The following is a 21,546-nucleotide window of genomic DNA, read 5'->3' as shown; positions in this document are numbered from 1 at the left end:
TTCTAATATCATTTCTTTGATAATCTACTTCTCCCCACTGCATTGAAATGCCATCTTTATCATTCACTAAATTACCTTACGTATTTGGATCCATTTCTGGACTCTATTATGTTCTATCTGTTCATGCATACTACCAAGCTATTTTAATTACTATAGATATATAATATATTTGAGAATCTACTGTGACTATCTTATCCTCTTGCTTTTCAAAACTTTTCCAGCCACTCTTATAAGTTTATTTCCACATAAACCTTAGAATCAGCTTAAGTACCCTAAATACACACTTGGCATTTTAAATTGGATTGTATTAAACTTACTGATTAACTTAAGGATTCTGATAACTTTCTACAATTGACTCCCTCTGTCCTAAAACAAGATATGAAGCTGAAAGAATACTGTAAATCAACTATAATAGAAAAAATAAAAATCTTACCAAAAAATAAAAAAACAAACTACAAAAAGCAAGCTATGACTTTATATTCTAAAATCTGCTTGGAGCTTTAGATTATCCTTGGTGTTTATCTCTTTTTTTCTCTCCACAGACAGTTCTCTTTGTTTCAGACTTGTCCCTCATATATAACCCAACACTGGTTTTACTCCCATTTCTATACCACCCTGTGGGCCTGTCTGGCCTCAAAATTTCCATTATGGAGTCCTGCCATGGCTCAGTGGTAACAAACACAACTAGTATCCCTGAGGATGAGGGTTCAATCCCCAACCTCACTCAGGGGGTCAAGGATCTGCTGCTACAATGAGCTGTGGTATAGGTTACAGACATGGCTCGGATTGTGCATTGCTGTGGCTGTGGTGTAGGCTGGCAGCCACAGCTCCAATTAGACCCCTAGCCTGGGAACTTACAGGTGTGGCCCTAAAAAAAAAAAAAAAAAAGGCAAAATTTCCATTGTTGGCCTATCCTCTGTCATTTGAAATCTGATTCTTACATGTTATCTCCAAGTTCCTATTTCAATATTGCCAATTACTGAGGATAGAGTCCTCTTAATTAAGCTTTCAATTTTTAGCTGTTAAGAATAATTTGATGGAAAGGCATAAGAAGCACCATCAAAACTGCCTCTATAAGAATAAGGATAGAAAGAAAATCAGATTTGATCATATTTTTAAAAATATTCGGATATAGTAACAACTAGGAAAATATGGTGTTAAGCTTTCACATCTTAAAAAATATTTTAACTCCTCTATAACACACAATATATTTCTCAGATACAGAATAACTCATAGCAGTTTTCAGAGTTATCCTCAATAATTTTCTTACAGGAAAGCCTGAATAAAAATGGCTATTCAAGGTTTTCTGGAAGCCCACATGTTATTAGCACTTTTAGCTGGAATTTTCTTGAGAATCTCTAAAATGATGCACAATCCCCCAAATATATATTTAAGAAAATTTAAAAATTAACTTTGCAACTAAAGACTAAAACACATTTTTAAATAGATGCTAAAAATGCTAACTAAAGGGGGGAAATACTCACATTTTGCCATTTGAGTTCTTGTGTCTCCACAATAATTTTACCAATTTGCTCTTCATATCGAGTTTCTGCTTCCTAAATCAAAAAGAAGAAAAATGCCAGGAAAATAAGGACTTGAAAACTTCAAGTTTCAGCTCTTTCTAGATAGATAAAAATAATATCCTCCCACCCTTGGAGTTCCCATCGTGGCTCATTGGAAATGAATCTGACTAGCATCCATGAGGTCGCAGGTTCGATCCCTGGCCTTGCTCAGTGGGTTAAGGATCTGGCGTTGCCATGAGCTGTGGTGTAGGTTGCAGATGCGGCCAGAATCCCAAGTTGCTGTGGCTGTGGCATAGGCTGGCAGCTATAGCTCCAATTCGACTTCTAGCCTGGGAACTTCCATACTGCGGCCCTAAAAAGAAAAAAAAAAAAAATCTATCAGAGAGCTGAGGTCCCAAATCAACCAAGTAATCCAAAATCATCTGCATCCAGACAGATGCCTACAGGGAGAACAAGCACACAGCATTTGCTTACCTGGACATAAGCCACTGAGTACTGATAAAAAAAAAATCAGCTGAAAGTCCTTAATAAATTTCTAAAATTAGAGCATGGGCTCTAATGAATCTCCTTAGGGCCCCAGAAATAAGAGGTATAAACCTTCTTCTGAAATGTTTTTCCTCCATTAAACTTACCAGGTGCTTACAGGTAAGGATGAGAAGAATATGAGAAAGCTTTCCTCTGTGCTACTGGCTAGGGAAGAGAAGAACAGGCACAAGCCATCTTCCCTATATCTCCCATAGACCAAAACCTTAATCTGCAGGGGAAAGGACAACAAAAACTATCTCTAAGGACACCAGTGGAAATCCTCTGCAGCCGGAAAGGAGACTAACAGCCACCACTGAAAATTCTATCTAGAAAAACCTGTCTTCCCTTTTGTTCCTTAATCTACAAGGGAAGGGCAAAAAAAAACAAAAAAAAAAGCCCCCCAAAACAAAAAACCCTATTCCATGAGGGCATTTGAGGAAACCACTGCAGCTGAGAGGATAAGACTGAAAAAATAAAACAAGAGTTCTATCATTAGGGGAGGGGAAGATTACATGCTAGGCTCCTTGATAGAGGGGATCAGAATTCTTGTAACCTGAGTCTTGTGAGACTCAGGTTCACCAGAGACTGAGACTTAATAAGAACATCAGAGAATGTTCCTATTTCCCCACATGCCACCACCATGCAACTAATAAGCATCAAGTTAAAAAAACAGGGAGATACAGCTGGGAGAGCTGCAAAAATGGACTCTCTGGGAAGCAACACAAAGGGAAGACCCAAAGTCAAGGAAGGAGTCCCAAAGTCAAGCAGGAAGCAGGTATTTAGGAAAATCCTCTGATTTGATTTAAAATATTGTAATGCTAGGAGTTCCCATCGTGGTGCAGTGGTTAACGAATCCGACTAGGAACCATGAGGTTGTGGGTTCGGTCCCTGCCCTTGCTCAGTGGGTTAACGATCCGGTGTTGCCGTGAGCTGTGGTGTAGGTTGCAGACGCGGCTCGGATCCCGCATTGTTGTGGCTCTGGCGTAGGCTAGTGGCTACAGCTCTGATTAGACCCCTAGCCTGGGAACCTCCATATGCCGCGGGAGCGGCCCAAGAAATGGCAAAAAGACAAAAAAAATATATATATATATATATAGTAATGCTCTTGAATTAGACCAGGAATATTCCTGAGCAAGTGCAGACAATGGACTTAGACAAAGATTTTTAAATAGACAATTTTATATATGCTCCATGGTTTCTAAAAGAAAAATCCTATAGCCATTAAAAAGTTAAGGGAATGCTACAAGCAGGTTTATGCTCATAAGTTTGACAACTCACAGAAATGAACCAATTATTTTAAAACTACAAACTACCAAACTCAACCAAGGATATATATACAATCTAAATAGCCCTATAGCCATAAATTTAAAAGCACCCCAAAAAAAAAATTTCCCAGGCCCAGATAATTTCACCAAAGATTTCTACAAAGCATTTAAAAAAAATTAACACCACTTTCACACAGTCTCTTCCAGAAAAACAGAAGAGAAAAGAGCACATCCCAACTCACTTTATGAGACCTATTTACTGTGACACCAAAACCAGATAAAGACAGTACAAAAAGAGAAAACAAAGACCAGTATCTCTCACAGTTTGGAAAAATCCTCAGTAACATATTAGCAAATGGAATCCAACAATGTATAAAAAAATTATACACCATGATCAACTAGAATTTATTCTAGGCATGCAAAGCTGGCTCAACAGTTGATGTAATTCACCATATTAATACACTAAAGAAGAAAAATCCTGTGATCATATCAATCAACACAGAAAAAGCATTTGACAAAATTCAACTTGTTCATAATAAAAGTTCTCAGCCAGGGAATTCCCTTGTGATGCAGCTGTGGTGTGTTAAGGAACCCGTATTGTCACTTCAGTGGCTTGGGTTGCTGCTGTGGTGTGGATTTGATTCCTGGCCCAGGAACTTCCACATGCTTCAGGGGTGGCAAAAAAAATTAGTTCTCAGCAGGTTAGGAATAAAGGGAATAACCTCAGTTTGATAAAGGGCATTTATAGAAACATTATTTAAAGTCTTTTTTTGTTATATCTACTACTTATTTTTCAGATGTCACACTTAAGTGACAACATATATTTGTCTTTCTCTGTCTTATTTCACTAAGCATAATACCTCCAAGTCCATCCACATTGTTACAAATGCCAAATTTTTCATTTTTATGGCTGAGTAATATTCTATTGTGTGTATGTATAAGTATATATGTGTGTGTGTGTGTGTGTGTGTGTGTGTGTGTGTGTGTGTGTATTCTTCATACCTTTATCTGTTGGTGAGCACATGGGTTGCTTCCATATCATTGTCTACTGTAAATAATCATATTTCATGATGAAAGACTGAATGCTTTCCTTCTAAAATCAGGAAGAAAGAAGGGATATCTATTCTCATTGCCCCTATTCAACATACTACTGGAAGTTCTACCCCCTGCAATTAGACGTGGACAGATGGACAAACAGGAAAAAGGAGAGGAAGGAGAGAAAAAGAAAGAGAAAGAAAAGGAGAAAAGAAAGAAAAAAAGAAAAGAAACAGGTCAGAAAGAAAGAAGTAAAAACTGTGTCTTTGTAGATGACATGATCTTACACATAGAAAATCCCAAGGAATCTTTTTTTTTTTTGGCCTTTTTTTTGTTTTTAGGGCCTCACCAGCAGCATATGGAGGTTTCCAGGCTAGGGATCAGATTGGAGCTGTAGCCGCCAGTCTACGCCAGAGCCACAGCAACGCAGGATCCAAGCTGCATCTGCAATCTACACCACAGCTCACAGCAAGCCAGATCCCTTACCCACTGAGCAAAGCCAGGGATCAAACCCAAAACCTCATGGATGCTAGTCAGGTTCGTTAACCACTGAGCCACAACAGGAACTCCCCAAGGAATCTATTTTAAAAAATCTCCCAGAGCTAATGAGCTGAACAAGGTCATGAGACATAAGATCAATACCCCCAAAATCAATAACATTTCTATACACTCACAATAAAATGCATAAAATAAAATTACAAACACAATACAGTTTATAATCATTCCAGAGAAAATGAAATATATAGGTCCACACTTAACAAACATGTATAAGATCTGTATGCTAATATACAACAACATGGATGGATTAGAAATATTACGCTATGCAAAAGAAGCCTTATCTAAAAGAATACATATGGAGTTCCCGTCGTGGTGCAGTGGTTAACGAATCCCACTAGGAACCATGAGGTTGCGGGTTTGGTCCCTGCCCTTGCTCAGTGGATTAACGATCCGGCGTTGCCGTGAGCTGTGGTGTAGGTTGCAGACGTGGCTCGGATCCCACGTTGCTGTGGCTCTGGCATAGGCTGGTGGCTACAGCTCCGATTTGACCCCTAGCCTGGGAACCTCCATATGCCGCGAGAGCGGCCCGAGAAATGGCAAAAAGACAAAAAAAAAAAGAAAAAAAAAGAATACATACTGTAGGATTCCATTTACACGAAATGTCAGAAAAAAAAACAAAACTAATCAGGAGTGGAAAAAAAAATCAAAAGAATGGCTGCCTTTTGGGGAGTGTGTAGGAGAAAGAATTTGCCTGGGAAAGAACATAAAGAAATTTTCTGAGTAGATGTAAACATTTTATATCTGGGTAACAGTTTGCAATATTCAAGTGTATGCATCTGCTAAAACTCATAAAATACACTGTAAAGACTTGTGTCTTTAACTGTATGTAAATTTTACTGTAAAGAAAAAAGCTGTAAACAAATATTGTACTCTGCTCAATGATATGCATTCTGAAGTATTTAGGAAAAAGTGCACTTATGCCAGCAGTTTACTTTGAAATCATCAAAAATAAAGTTGAAGGAAGGAAGGATAAGTAGATGGGCCAATACGTGATAAAACAAGAACAGTAAAACATTAATGATGTATGAGTGATAGCTGTCAAATTCTGTCAGTTTTGCTGTCATGTTTGACAATTTTCATAAGAAAACAGTTGGGAAAAATCGAAGAGCGGATGTTAAGAGAAAAAATGTTTTGCTATGAAATATTTTCTTATGACTCTCTTACACGTTCTTTGTTTTATTACACACACACACACAAACACGGTATTCAAAGAGGCTTTCATTAAAGCTGTCTCATTTAAAATAGTTTCAGCAGCAAGTAGCAACAACAACAAACCCCAACTCGCAAAGGCTTATGGGACTTATGGTCTCCCAAGACAAGTCTGAAGGCAGAGTGCTTCTAGGATTCATTTTCAGAGGCCCAATAATATCACCAAGGACTATGATTCTGCCTCTCTTTCCTTCCATTTTGCCATTATTCAAGTGATTTTCCTTAGGCTTTTCATCCCTTGGCTACTGTAATTGTATGCATTAAGGACAGAAAGGACATTACTCTGCAGTAGAAAAAGTATAATCTCTTATTAAAAGGATAACAAAACTTCCCAGAAGCTTCTGAATACACATCTTCTAATATTTCATTGGCCATAACTAAGTCATATGCCCTCTCCTAAACCAGTCACTGGATGGCAAAATGCACTGGGTCTTCATGAGCAGCTAAGACAGTCAGCATTTACCTAACTCACATTAGCGAGAGGTGGATCCTAAGATACAGTCAAGCTTCTCCCAGCATGGACTAAAAGACAGAATTTATGTGAACAGGGCATGCTATATGATAAATAAAGTGAAGAAAGAATAGAAGTAGTATTGTAGTAGCTCTTATAGTAATATGTATTTACAGACAAAACATAGATACGTATGTAGTCAAAAAGCAAATAAAGGCATAGGCATTTGTTGGGGAAGTGTGTAGTACATATCACATGAATCTTTCTAAAGCAGCTGGATTGAAAATCTGCAAGATACTGCTTTCTTCATGTGGGCCTGGTTATACACTTCTCCTTTAGTGGCTACAGTGGGTTCTAAGATCTTACCATGATTTAGATATTGTTCTAAGCACTTTTTATGTATTGATTAATTTAAGCTGAGGTATAATTTTATGGGTAGGTACTCTAATAACTGTTATTTTATAGATAAGGAAACCAGGTTATTAGCAAGAGGATAAATAACTTGCCTAGTCACAAAGCAGGCAAAGAGCAGACCAATATTTGAAGTTAGATGATCTGTCTCCAGGGCCATTACACTACCTTTAAGAAATTGTGGGTACAACAGCATGGAATGCTATGACATACGCCTTTCCTTCAAAACCTTCAGAATTTAATCTTCATATTCCACAAAAGTCAGAAAACCATTCAAAATCATACTACCTATTTTAAATATATAAGTACATTCTGATTACTTAGTAGAACATTTCAAAATAAGAACTAGAAATATCTGCTGATGAGAAAAACGAAAGATTTTTAAAACTGCTATGAATATTCAAATATTATTATTTTTCTATTTCAGAAATCTTTGTAGTACATTATGTTGACTAATATGAAAAGAGTAATTTAAATACTAATTAGGAAAGAGATTTTTTTTTTAACACAAACTTTTAGGCTACCCCAAGCATATCGGAGATATTTATCTTGGATACTTTATAGCTAATCAAACTAGAACTTTCTGAAAGAGTAGTTAGTATTGTATTAGACAACATGAGAAACAGAATTGGGCAATTTTGTAGGAGTTGGATTATGAGTTTGAAAAGAAGAATAAAAGTACTCTCACACAGTTTTGGCTGCTTGGACAAGTGCTTGCTGTATATACTATGTCCCTAAATCTGTTCAGGGTCAAGAATTGAAGAGGCCTAAACAATACATAGCCCATCTTGTAAAACTACAGCCTGAAGCAAGCACTTTAAAAACAAGCATGACACTTTCTAAAGGTTATAAAGAATAAATAAACCATCAAATTACTCCTCTTTTATTGTTTTTGTAAAGACACTTAAATCCTTGTAGTCCTAAGGCAGCTAATAAAAAATAAACACTTTTAAGGCTCTATATTCTTGGATACTTTATTGAAGTTACACATGAGATTTTCTCACCAAATTTCATATACTTTTTCTCATTGACAATGTAATAAGAATTTTTATTAATAACTCTTAAAAGCTGTTTGAAGAATAAATAAAAATGAAAATTCCAAATAAAAAGCTAAATAATAATTGTGATTAAAAAGCACTAAATTAAATCAAATCCTAATATAGTAGAAGCATATTATAATGTTACCTTTCAGCAATATGGAAAACACTCATTTTATCAGCTTTCCACATTGTAAAAAGATACATATTCTGAAATCATTATAATCACAAAGGGGCATGATTGCACTTGTAGCATAACTAATTTTATAAGGCACTGAAGTGCTGCTTATAAAATTTTTTACCACATATTATACCATTACTCAGTTTCCTTTATAATTTCTTTAGCAAATCATTATTACTTTAGAAAACTCAAATTTCCATTGGCTTTTATTTATCGCTAATTTAAAATTCCAGGATTTACTTCTGCTTAGATATTTAATAAATGTAATGTGACTTTCTCTGAACTCCCATAATACTTCACAATTCTATTATGATGCATAATATATACAATGCGAGAGTATGCAGTAATTAATTTTCAAGTTATGTTGTGACTATTAAGTTTTAAATTCTCTTGGGGCAAGACTGAGTAGTTGTTTCTCAAAAGTTATCAAATGAATGCTTACTTCAAAAGTTTGAAAGTTCTGTGATAGAGGTCTTTTATCCCCATTGTATAACTAATTTGGCTTATAGATATACTTTGTTTAAAAACTTTCAACCCTCTTCCAATTTTTATAATCTAATATATTTAAGTCTGAATTTCTAGTTTCTCTTCAATAATTAGAAAAGCTAATAGTACAGGGTCCCTTTTTCTATATGGCAACAATTTTTTGGAACCGAATGACAAACACAGGTTAAACTGAAGATATAGGCTCTCCATTCAATATGAATTCCTACCCTATTCATATCATTCATATCATATGCCAACTACCTGAATCCTGGAGAAAGCTGAACTTGCGACCCCTCTGCTATGTTCGTCCCTATTCATCAGTTATTCTACAGATTTATCTGATAACAGAATTAACCAAAAATGGTGTCTAAATTCTAAAAAGCACACATTTTGTTGATTTGCATTGTTTATTTGTAGATATCTTTATTAATTTTTAAAATTCTGTTTTTTTCAAATATTATCATTACCAATTTAGATCCATAAGAAAAAAATGGGTAATTACGTTAACTATAGCATAGTTAAGTACTGACATATAGTTTAGTAGATTAAGAAAGCTTTTTTTTTTTTTTTTTGGTCTTTTTAGGGCCATGCCCACAGCATATCAAGATTCCCAGGCTAGGGGTCCAATCAGAGCTGTAGCTGCTGGCCTATGCCAAAGCCACAGCAACTCGGGATCCAAGCCACGTCTATGACCCACACCACAGCTCACAGAAACACTGGATCCTTAACCCACTTAGCGAGACCAGGGATTGAACCTGCATCCTCATAGATGCTAGTCAGATTCATTTCTGCTGAGCCACAATGGGAACTCCAAGAAAGCCTCTCTCTTTTTTTTTTTAAACTTTATTGGAAACAGTGTTTTGCTTCTTTAAAGAAACTTTACTATCTAATCCTTTACCATATGGTCCAATTTTATGTTGACTGTATTATGCATTCTGGTTAATTTATTACATATATTAATGGAAGAGCACTAGACAAGGAGTAGAGATCAGGGTACCAGTCTCTTAAAGTCTCTGCTTCCTTATCCTGGCAACTGTAAATAGTGCTGCTATGAAAGTGGGATGCATGCATCTGTTTGAATTAGTGTTTTGGGTCTTTTCGGATGTATACGCAGGAGTGGTAGGAGTGGTTCCTTGTCCACACACTCATATTATATTGTACACTCCTTAGCTATTACATAGTATTATAATCTCTAAAACCTGGCACAATTAAGTGTTCAAGAAACATTAAATGAATGGCCAAATATAGTTTTTCTTGCTTAATATCTCTTAAAAATAATCACATTAATTTGTACTATAGTATCTACTGAGTTTTTACTTTTTCAAAGCCTAACCTCTTTTTACAAATTTTTAATTTTACTTTTTTTTTTTTTTTTTGGTTTTTAGGGCCACACCCATGGCATATAGAGGTTCCCAGGATAGGGGTCAAATCAGAGCTACAGATGCCAGCCTATACCACAGCCACAACAACATGGAATCCAAGCAGTGTCTGCAACCTACACCAGAGCTCAAGGCAATGCCAGATCCTTAATCCACTGAGCAAGGCCAGGGATCGAACCCGAAACCTCATGGTTCCTAGTCGGATTCATTTCTGCTGTACCACAATGGGAACTCCTACAAATTTTTTATTTTAAAATAATTTTAGATTTACCTAAGACTTGCAAAGATGGTAGAGTTCATGTCTCCTTTTTACCCAGCTTTCCTAAAGTTAAAATCTTACATAACTACGGGAATTTCCCCATAGTGTTGCCGTGAGCTGTGGTGTAAGTCACAGATGTGGCTCGGATCCAGCATTGCTGTGGTTGTGGCACAAGCCAGCAGCTGCAGCTCCAACTGGACCCCTAGCTCAGTCACTTCCACATGCCGTAAGTGAAGCCCTAAAAAGCAAACAAACAAAAAACTTACATAACTAGGGTACATTTATCAAAGTTAAGAAAATAACTGTTACAATATTATTGATGAGACTACAGTTTATTCAGATTTCACTATTTTTTCCAATAGTATCTGCCCCAGAATATAATACAGGATATCATGTTAGCTTTAGTCATGTTTCCTTAGACTCCTCCAATCTGAGATAGTTTCTCAGTCTCCTTACTTTTCATGACCTTGACACTTTTTGACAAGCATTGATGAGATAACTTGCAGAATATCCCACATATGGGGTTTGTCTGCAGTTTTTTTCATGATTAGGCTAGGTTTGGGGGGAGAATAATGTAGAGGTAAAGTTCCCTCTTCATCACATCGTATCATGAGTGTTTGATATTCACATGAATTATTGAACCACATGAATTCTTTCTAGGAATCTTAATCACTCAGTTATGGTACTATTTGCCAGTTTTCTCCACAGTATACCTAACTATTTTTCCTTTCAATCATCCTCTAGAACTTAATCCCCAATCAATGGAAAGGAAATTAAGCTTCACTTCCTAGAAGGAAAGAGCATCAAACAATTTACAAACATGTATAAAACCACCATAGTAAGTTACTAAATAATTTGATGAAGACACTGTGTGACTATGTAACTACTCTTTCTCCCTCAAGTTTCATCCATTAATTTTAGCATTCATCAGTGGATCCTGCCTGCAGCAATTACTACTGTGATATTCTAAGGGTGGTTTTCTATTTTTGTCTTCCTCCTACATTTACTCATTCAAATTAAAGATCTGTCCAATCTCCCACTTTTATTTATTTAACCATTTATTTATGCTAGAGGGTATAATGGATATTTATTTTATCCTTTGGGTTATAATCCAATAATATCGTTATTTATTTTATTGCTCAAATTCTTCCAACTTTGTTCATAGGAGCTCTCCCAGGTTGGTTTCTGTATCCTTTTGACCTGCTCTTTTAAGTGCCTCCTTATCTTCCAACACTACAAGATATACAACCCTAGAATAAACCATTTCTCTAAGGAGTCCTGGTTCCTTTTATTAGATGATGATATTTAGAACCAAGATCTGGCACTATAAATGGTTGCTGCTATTGGGGTGTTGCTACTTCTAGGCCCATTCAACACACCTAAAAAGTAAATGCTCTCATAATCTACAATTTGCTTATTTGTTCAACCCTAGTACATCTGCAAAGTAGTTTCAATATTACTCCCATGAGAAAAAAATTTACCAACTAGAGATAGCGCTTCATGTAAAGTTTCAAAATTTTTATCTTTAGCTTTATAGTATCAAGTCAATTGTCACCAAGTCACATTGGTGAAAGGATTACATATGTTTTCAGTCTGCATTCCATCCTGGAATTCTCCCCATAATCTGGCTGAATGTGGCATACAGTGGAATTTCTGGGTCATATGGCAGTTCTATTTTTATTTTTTTGCAAAACCTCCATACTGTTTTCCACAGTGTCAGCACCAATATACATTCCCACCAACAGTATATGATGGTTCCCTTCTTCCCACATCCTTGCCAACATTTGTGATTTGTGCTCTGTTTAATGATAGTCATTCCAACGGTGTGAAATATCTCACTGAAGTGTTGATTTGAATTTCCCTGATGATTAGTGATGTTAAACAACTTTTTAGTGATGTTAAACATCTTTTCATGTGCTACTGGTCATCTGCATATCCTCTTTGGAAAAATATCTATTCAGGTCTCCTGTCAATTTTTCATTTTATTTTTTATTTATTTTTGTATTTTGTCTTTTTAGGGCCACACCTACAGCATAGGAAGGTTCCAAGGGTAGGGGTCTAATCGGAGCTACAGCTGCCGGCCTACACCAGAGCCACAGCAAGGTCAGATCCAAGCCATGTCTGTGACCTACACCACAGCTCACAGCAATGCCAGATCCTTAAGCCACTGAGTGAGGCCAGGGATCGAACCTGCAACCTCACGGTTCCTAGTTGGATTCATTTCCACTGCATCATGACAGGAACTCCTCCTGTCAATTTTTTTAATTGGGTTGTTTTATCAATGTTGAGCTACATGAGCTTTTTATATATATTTTGGATAGTAACCCTTTATCAGTCATAACATATTTGCAAATATCTTCTCCTTTACAGCAAATGTTAAAATAAATTATCTAGGCAAAAATAGAAAAGGCCACAACTAGAAACTAGAAAATTACAAGTGGAGTTTCCGTCATGGCTCAGCAGTTAACAAACCTGACTAGTATCCGTGAGGACATGAGTTCGATCCCTGGCCTCACTCAGTGGGTTAAGGATCCAGCATTGCCATGAGTTGTGGTGTAGGTTGCAGATGTGGCTCAGATCTGACATGGCTGTGGCCAGTAGCCACAGCTCTGATTCGACTCCTAGACTGGGAATCTCCATATACCATGGGTGCAGCCCTAAAAAGACAAAAAAAAAAAAAAGGAAGAAGAAAAAGAAAATTACAAAATGAAAAAGCTCACCAGGAAAGGTAAACATACAATAAAGGCAGGAAATCATCCACACACAAAGCTATCAGGGAAGTTAAAAGACAAAAGTAATAAAAGTATATGCATCCACAATAGGCAATTCAAGGATACACAAAACAATGAGATGTGAAATATGATATCAAAACCAGTATCATGTGAAGTTCCCTGGTGGCTCAGTAGGTTAAGGATCCAGTGTTGTCACTGCTGTGCCTCTGGTTACTGCTGTAGTACGGATTTGATCCCTAGCCCAAGACTTCCACATGCCATGGGTGAGGTCAAAAAAAAAAAAAGAAAAAGAAAGTATCATAGAGGAGGAGAGTATAAATGCAGTATATTTGAAATGCATTTGAAATTAGGAAACCAGTGACTTAAAATAATCCTGTGTGTATATATATATATATATATATCTATATATAGGCTTCTGTATAAAAACTTTGTGGTAACTGCAAACCAAAAATCTGTATTTGATACACACACACACACACACACACACACACAAGAAAGAGCAATCCAAACACAACACTAAAGACAGTCATTAAATCACAAGAGAAGAAAACAAAAGAGGAAAGGAAGAAAAAAGACCTACAAAAATATATCCAAAATGATTAACTAAATGGCAGTAAGAACATACATATTGATGATTACCTTAAATGTAAATGGAATAACTGCTCCAAATGAGACACAGACTGGCTGAATGGATACAAAAACAGCCTGTGAGTTCCCAGTATGGCTCAGTGGGTTAAGAACACAACATAGTGTCCATGAGGATATGGGTTCAATCCCTAGCCTTGCTGGTGGGTTAAGGATCTGGCATGGCCACAAGCTGCAGCATAGTCACTGATGCAGCCCAGATCTGGCATGTCTATGTCTGTGGCATAGGCTTCAGCTGCAGTTCTGACTTGACCCCTTAGTCTGGGAATTTCCATATGCCACAGGTATAGCCCATTAAAAAAAAAAAAAAGCCCCATGTATATCCTGTCTACAAGAGATCCACTTCAGATCTAAGGACACATACAAACCGAAAATGAGAGTATGGGAAAAGATACTCCATGCAAATGGAAATCAAAAGAAAGAAAGCTGGAGTAGAAGTACTCAGACAAAATGGACTTTAAAATAAAGTTATAAGAGACAAAGAAGGACACTACAAAATGATCAAAGGATTGATCCAAGACAAAGATACAACAATTGTAAGAGTTCCCGTCATGGCGCAGTGGAAATGAATCCAACTAGGAACCACAAGGTTGCAGTTTCAATCCCTGGCCTCACTCAGTGGGTTAAGGATCCAGTGTTGCCATGAGCTGTGGTGTAGAATGGCAGATGTGGCTCGGATCTGGCATTGCTGTGGCTCTGGCGTAGGCCAGTGGCTACAGCTCTGATTAAACCCCTAGCCTGGGAACCTCCATATGCCACAGGTGCAGCTCTAAAAAGACAAAAACATAAACAAAAATGAAACACACAAAAAACAATTGTAAATATATATGCACCCAATATAGGAGCACCCCAATATATAAGGCAAATGTTAACAGCCATAAAAGGAGAACTTGGCAGTAACAAAATAATAGTAGGAAGTTTAACATCCCACTTTCATAAATGGACAGATCATCCAGAAAATCAATAAGGAAACACAACCCTTAAGTGAAAAAGTAGATCAAGTGGACCTAATTTATATATATATATATATATATTTTATAGAACATTCCATCTGAAATCAGCAGAATACACATTCTTTTCAAGTGCACATGAAACATTCTTCAGGATAGATCACATCTTGGACCACAAATCAAGCCTCAGTAGTTTAAGAAAACTGAAATCATACCAGGCATCTTTTCTTGCCACAACACCATGAGACTAGAAATCAATTACAAAGAAAAAAACTGTAAAACAAAACAAAAACAAACAAACAAACAAAAAAAACAAAGCAGAACTCACAAACACAAGCACTGAAGAAATTGAGGAAATCAAAAAATACTGAGAGACAAATGACAACAAAGACACAACAATCTAAAACAATGTAGAAAGGATCAGCAGAACTAAAAGCTGGTTCTTTGAAAAGATAAACAGAATTAATAAACTTTTAGCCAGACTCATCGAGAAAAAAGAGAGGGCCCAAATCAATAACATTAGAAATGAAAAATAAGTTACAACCAACACCACTGAAATACAAAGGACCAGAGAGACTACCAAGAGCAACTCTATGATAATAAAAAATGGACAACTTAGAAAAAAATGGACAAATTCTTAGAAAGGTACGATCTCCCAAGACTGAACCAGGAAGAAACAGAAAATAAGAACAGGAGTTCCTGTCGTGGTGCAGTGGTTAATGAATCTGACTAGGAACCATGAGGTTGCAGGTTCAATCCCTGGCCTTGCTCAGTGGGTTAAGGATCCAGCATTGCCATGAGCTGTGATGTAGGTTGCAGACGCGGCTCGGATCCTGCGTTGCTGTGGCTCTGGCATAGGATGGTGGCTACAGCTCCAATTAGACCCCTACCCGGAAACCTCCATATGCCGCAGGAGCAGCCCAAGAAATGCCAAAAAGACAAAAAAAAAAAAAAGAAAAGAAAAGAAAATAAGAACAAACCAATTACAAGTACTGAAATTCAATTTGTGATTAAAAAACTCCCAACAAACCAAAGTCTAGGATCAGATGGATTCACAGGCAAATTCTATCACTCACTTAGAGAAGAGTTAACATCTATCCTTCTCAAACTATTCCAAAAAATTACAAAGGAAGGAACACTTCCAAACTGAGGCCAGATGTGAGGCCACCATCACTCTAATACCTACACCAGACCAAGCTACCACCAAAAAAAGAGAGAAAATTATAGGGCAATATCACTGATTAACATAGACGCAAAAATCCTGAACAAAATACTAGCAAACTGAATCCAACAAAACTTTAATAAGACTATACATCAAATGGGGTTTATCCCAGGGATTCAAGGATTTTTCAATAAGCACAAATCACTCAGTGTGAAACACCACATTAACAAACTGAAGAATAAAAATCATATGATCATCTCAATAGATATAGAAAAAGCTTTTTGATAAAATTCAACATCCATTTATGATAAAAACTCTCCAGAAAGTGGGCATAGAGGGAATTTACTTCAACATAATAAAGGTCATATATGACAAACCCACAGCTACATCATACACAGTGGTGAAAAGCTGAAAGTATTTCCTCTAATGTCAGGAACAAGGCAAGGATGACCACTCTTGCCACTTCTATTCAATGCAGTTTTGGAAGTCCTAGTGACAGCAATCAGAGAAGAAAAAGAAATAGGAATCCAAATTGGAAAAGAACAAGTAAAAATGTCACTGTTTGCAGATGACATACTATATATAAAAAGATGCTACTGGAAAACTATTAGAGCTCATCAGTGAATTTTGGAAAGTTGCAGGATACAAAATTAATAAACAGAAATCCACTGCATTTCTATACACTAACAATGAAAGATAGAAAGAGAAATTAAGGAAATAATCCCTTTCACCATCATTTCAATAAAAAAAAAACCCACTAGGAATAAACCTACCTAAGGAGATAAAAAATCTGTTCTCAGAAGTCTATAAGACCCTGATGAAAGTAACTGAAGGTGACACAAACAGATGGAAAGATATACTGTGTTCTTGGATTGGAAGAATTAATATTGGCAAAACGACACTACTACCAAGGGCAATCTATAGATTCAATGAGAAGAGAAAGGAAGTGGGGTGAATGGGGAGTTTGGGGTTGGTATATGCAAAGTATTACATTTATGGATCAACAATGGGGTCCTAGAGGGAACTATGTCCAATCTCTTGGGGTAGAACATGACGGAAGACACTATGAGAAAATGTACATAAAAGCATGACTGGGTCACTATGCTGTACAGCAAAAATTGATTCAACACTGTAAATCAACTATACTCTAATAACAAAAAAAGAAGATAAGGAATGAACAATGGTTCAAACACACCAGGCTGGCTTTGAGAATTTATTTCAACATATATTCTAGCTATTGTAAGGTAGAAAAAAATCAATATATGTTACTTTATACTCAATTTAGTACCTGGTGATGTGTAGTCTCAAAAATCCCCACTTCTACATTTTAATTTGATTTTCAATAATGATCCTTAAAGATATCTATGCCATCATTTTTATACAATGTGTATGGCAAAAAGTATCTCAATAAATATTTGTTAAATAAAAGTTTAAAAAAATAAAAAAACCACAAAATTCACAAATAAAAGCTGAGAAATCTCCACCCAAATGGACTGGAAACCTTAAAAAAGATACCCTATTCCAGAGGCCAAAGAGGAGGCCACATCAAGAGGTAGGAGGGGCAATTTCGTGATATAAACAACCTCATACCTCCTGGGTGGGAAGCTCCACAGACTGTAAACTAACTGGTTCACCTACAGGAGTGAGAGTTCTGAGCCACACATCAAACCCTCACGTGCGGGGATCTGGCACTGGGAGAAAGAGCCCCTGGAGCATCTGGCATTGAAGGCAAGTGGGGCTTGTGTGCAGGAGCCCCACAGGACTGGGGGAAACGGAGACCCCATTCTTTTTTTTTTTTTTTTGTCTTTTTGCTATTTCTTTGGGCCGCTTCCATGGCATATGGAGGTTCCCAGGCTAGGGGTCGAATCGGAGCTGTAGCCCCCAGCCTATGCCAGAGCCACAGAAACGCAGGATCCGAGCCGCGTCTGCAACCTACACCACAGCTCACGGAAACGCTGGATCGTAAACCCACTGAGCAAGGGCAGGGACCGAACCCGCAACCTCATGGTTCCTAGTCGGATTTATTAACCACTGCGCCACAACGGGAACTCCTGGAGACCCCATTCTTAAAAGGCGCACACAGACTTTCACATGCACTGGGTCCCAGGGCAGAATGAGGTCTCCATAGGTATCTGGGTCAAACCTGACTGCAGTGCTTGGAGGATCTCCTGAGAAAACAGGGGTGAATGTGGCTTGTGAGGGAAGGACATTGGAAGCAAAGCTCTTGGGAATATTCAGCAGCATGCCTTTCTCTGGAGGTGGCCATTTTGGGAAAATCTGGCCCCACCCATCCATCAGCACTGAGAAGCCCCAGGGCAAACAACAACCCAGGTTGGATCACCAGCCCCACCCATCAGTAAACAGGCTACCTAAAGACCCCTCAGGCACACAGCTGCCTGTAATCCCATCCAGAGACTAAGCCCACCCACAAGAGCGATTAGAATTAGCCCCACCTACCAGTGGGCAGGCATCAGCCCCTCCCATCAGGAAACCTACAGCAAACCCCTATACCGACTTCAGCCAGAAGGGGGGAGGAACCAGAAGCAAGAGAGGCTACAACTCTAGTATCTGTAAAAAGGTCATCACAGCAAAAACCTATAAAAATGAAAAGACAGAGAACTATAACTCAGATGAAGGAGAAAGGAAAAACCCCAGAAAATCAGCAAAGCGATGAGGAGATTCTCAGCCTCTAGGAAAAAGACTTTGGATTGTTGATGCTGAAGATGATGCAAGACATTGGAAATAAACTGGAGGCAAAGATAACTTACAGAAAATACTGAGCAAAGAGATACAAGATATCAAAGTTAAACAAGAAAAGACGCAAAATACAATCACTGAAATAAAAAATTCACTAGAAGCAGCTAACAGCAGAATACATGAGGCAGAAGAACAAATAAGTAAGGTGAAGGACAGATTAGTGGAAATTATTGATGCGGAACAGAAAAGAGAAAAAAAGTTGGAGTTCCCGTCATGGCACAGTGGTTAATAAATCCGACTAGGAACCATGAGGTTGGGGGTTCGGTCCCTGCCCTTGCTCAGCGAGTTAACAATCCGGCGTTGCCATGAGCAGCGGTGTGGGTTGCAGACGTGGCTCGGATCCCACGTTGCTGTGGCTCTGGTGTAGGCTGGGGGCTACAGTTCCAATTCGACCCCTAGCCTGGGAACCTCCATATGCCGGGGGAGCGGCCCAAAGAAATAGCAAAAAGACAAAAAAAAAAGTTGAAAACAAATGAAGAGAGTCTCAGAGAACTCTGGGACAATGCTAAATGCACCAACATCAGTATTATGGGGTGCTAGAAGGAGAAGAGAGAGAGAAGGGGACAGAAAAAATATTCCAAGAGATAATAGCCGAAAACTTCCCTAATATCAGAAAGGAACCACTCACTCAAATCCAGGAAGCACAACGAGTACCATATAAAATAAACCCAAGGAGGAATACACCGAGACTCATATTAATCAAACTAACCAAAATTAAAGACAAAGAGAAAATCTTGAAAGCAGCTAGGGAAAAGAAACAAATAACATACAAGGGAACCCCACTAAGGTTATCGGCAGATTTTTCAGCAGAAACTCTGCAGGCCAGAAGGGAGTGGCATGATATACCTAATGTGATGAAAGCAAAAAACCTCCAACCAAGATGACTCTACCCAGCAAGACTCTCATTCAGATTTGAAGGAGAAATAAAAACCTTCACAGATAAGCAAAAGTTGAGAGAATTCAGCAACACTAAACCAGCCTTACAGCAAATACTAAAGGAACTTCTCTAGGCAGAAAAGAAAAGAGAGCAAGAGGAAACAAAAATTCCACAAATGACAAGGCTCACCAGTAAAGGTATATATACAGTAAAGATATGAAATCATCCATGCACAATTATACCACCCAAACCAGAAATCATGAGAAGAGGTGGGTACAAATACAGGACACTGGAGATGAACTTGCAATTAAGAGAACAACAACTTAAAACAATCTAATATACATATAGACTCATATCAAAACTTCAGAATAACTGCAAACAAAAAATCTACAATTGATAACACAAATAAGGAATCTCTGGAGAAGAAATATATCTCATAGTAAATAAGTACATAATCAACCATGAAGGGGATCATTTGACATCATTCTTGGAATGCTGAAGTCTTCTTAGATCTGATTCTGATTTCCTCTCCATCAAAGAATTTATGATAATTATAATTAAGTAATGCAACTGTACAATTAAATAATACAGTTCTACAAAAAAATTAAAAATAAAAATAAAAATAAATAAATAAATGTCCTTTTCTGTTTAAACTCCAAGAACCAAATCACATATAACTTTATTTTATTTTATTTTATTATTTTTATTTTTTTATTTTTTTGTCTTTTCTAGGGCTGCTTCCCACAGCATATGGAGATTCCCAGGCTAGGGGTCGAATTGGAGCTGTAGCCGCTGGCCTACACGGGATCCAAGCCGCGTCTGCAACCTACGCCACAGCTCATGGCAATGCCAGATCCTTAACCAACTGAGCGAGGCCAGGGATAGAACCCGCAACCTCATGGTTCCTAGTCAGATTTGTTAACCACTGCGCCACTACGGGAACTCCCCATAATTTTATTTTTCTTGTCTGCCTTTTACATTGGTATTGGTCATACAGTATTTCTTGGCATATCTAATACTTAATTATTTTAAATTTTTTATAGTAAAAAAAAGCTCAAATTAACAGAAAAGGTGCGAAAATGTTACAAAGAACTTTACACTTCTGAAGTAGCCGTGGATAACTGTTTAAAATATATCTTTCCAAAACTGTTTTCGGTAGCTATATAAACATTTTTAACTTTTTTTTAACAATTTCCACTTTCATTTAACAACACAGTCCCCACATTACGCAGTTCTCATACACACAAATTTCAGTTACTTTGGTTTGGTTGAATACCACCAGCTACCCAACAACATGGTCGAAATTTCAGTTATCATGGTTAATTACTGTAACTGCAGAAACTTCACTGCTAACTCTTCAGTCCATAAATCACTACATAAATAACACAGGTGCAACATGATCAGTGATCAATTATGTCATTTCTTTCACAGTCAATGACTAGCCACTGTGTATCTGTTATTCAATCTACACAAAGGCAGTAAAAGCATTAAGATATGTTCCTTTTTAGTCTCCCAGTGATAAAGCCCATGAGGATGTGGGCTCAATCCCTGGCCTCACTCGGTGGGTTAAGGATCTGGCATTGCTGTGAGCTGTGGTATAGGTTGCAGATGTGGCTCAGATCTGGCATTGCTGTGGCTGTGGTATAGGCCAGCAGCTGTAGCTCTGATTTGACCCCTAGCCTGGGAGCTTCTATGTGCCACATGTGCAGCCCTAAAAAGCAAAAACAAACAAAAAAAAAAAAAAAAGAGAGAGAGAGAGAGAGAATAAGAGGAAGAAGAAGAAATAGCTGACCATAGGCATGTACTACCACCATTTGAGATCCTAGAAATGTAGGTAAGGGAACACAGACAAGCTAAACATATCAACATAAATGAGGAAAGTGATTGGGATGAAAAAGATGAAGGTGTCCCAGAGCACATGATGCCAGAAAAAAATATCACTTATTAAAGGAGAGCTCTCAAAAGTATTTGACAACATCAAAAACACAACAGATAAAATGTGAGAAGCTGATCCAGACTTGAACAGGAGTATTGTAATTTGCAAAGGCAGAGAAATGATGCTCTCTCCATATTGTAAGTTACATAACAAGAATAAAGCAAGTAC

General features: G+C 37.5%; 1 protein-coding gene across 1 annotated transcript in view; it reads right to left on the bottom strand.

Moving 5' to 3' along the window:
* The window catches only part of CCDC73 (coiled-coil domain containing 73), a 122,564-nt gene that overhangs the window by 92,417 nt on the left and 8,601 nt on the right, over positions 1-21,546 (bottom strand). Inside the window, 1 exon segment of the mRNA XM_047776052.1 lies at positions 1,485-1,556. Within this exon segment, the coding sequence (XP_047632008.1) occupies positions 1,485-1,556 (72 nt within the window).

Source organism: Phacochoerus africanus, chromosome 4, assembly GCF_016906955.1.
Source record: "Phacochoerus africanus isolate WHEZ1 chromosome 4, ROS_Pafr_v1, whole genome shotgun sequence".
NCBI classification, from domain to species: domain Eukaryota; kingdom Metazoa; phylum Chordata; class Mammalia; order Artiodactyla; family Suidae; genus Phacochoerus; species Phacochoerus africanus.
This window is presented reverse-complemented; position numbering and strand designations above follow the sequence as displayed.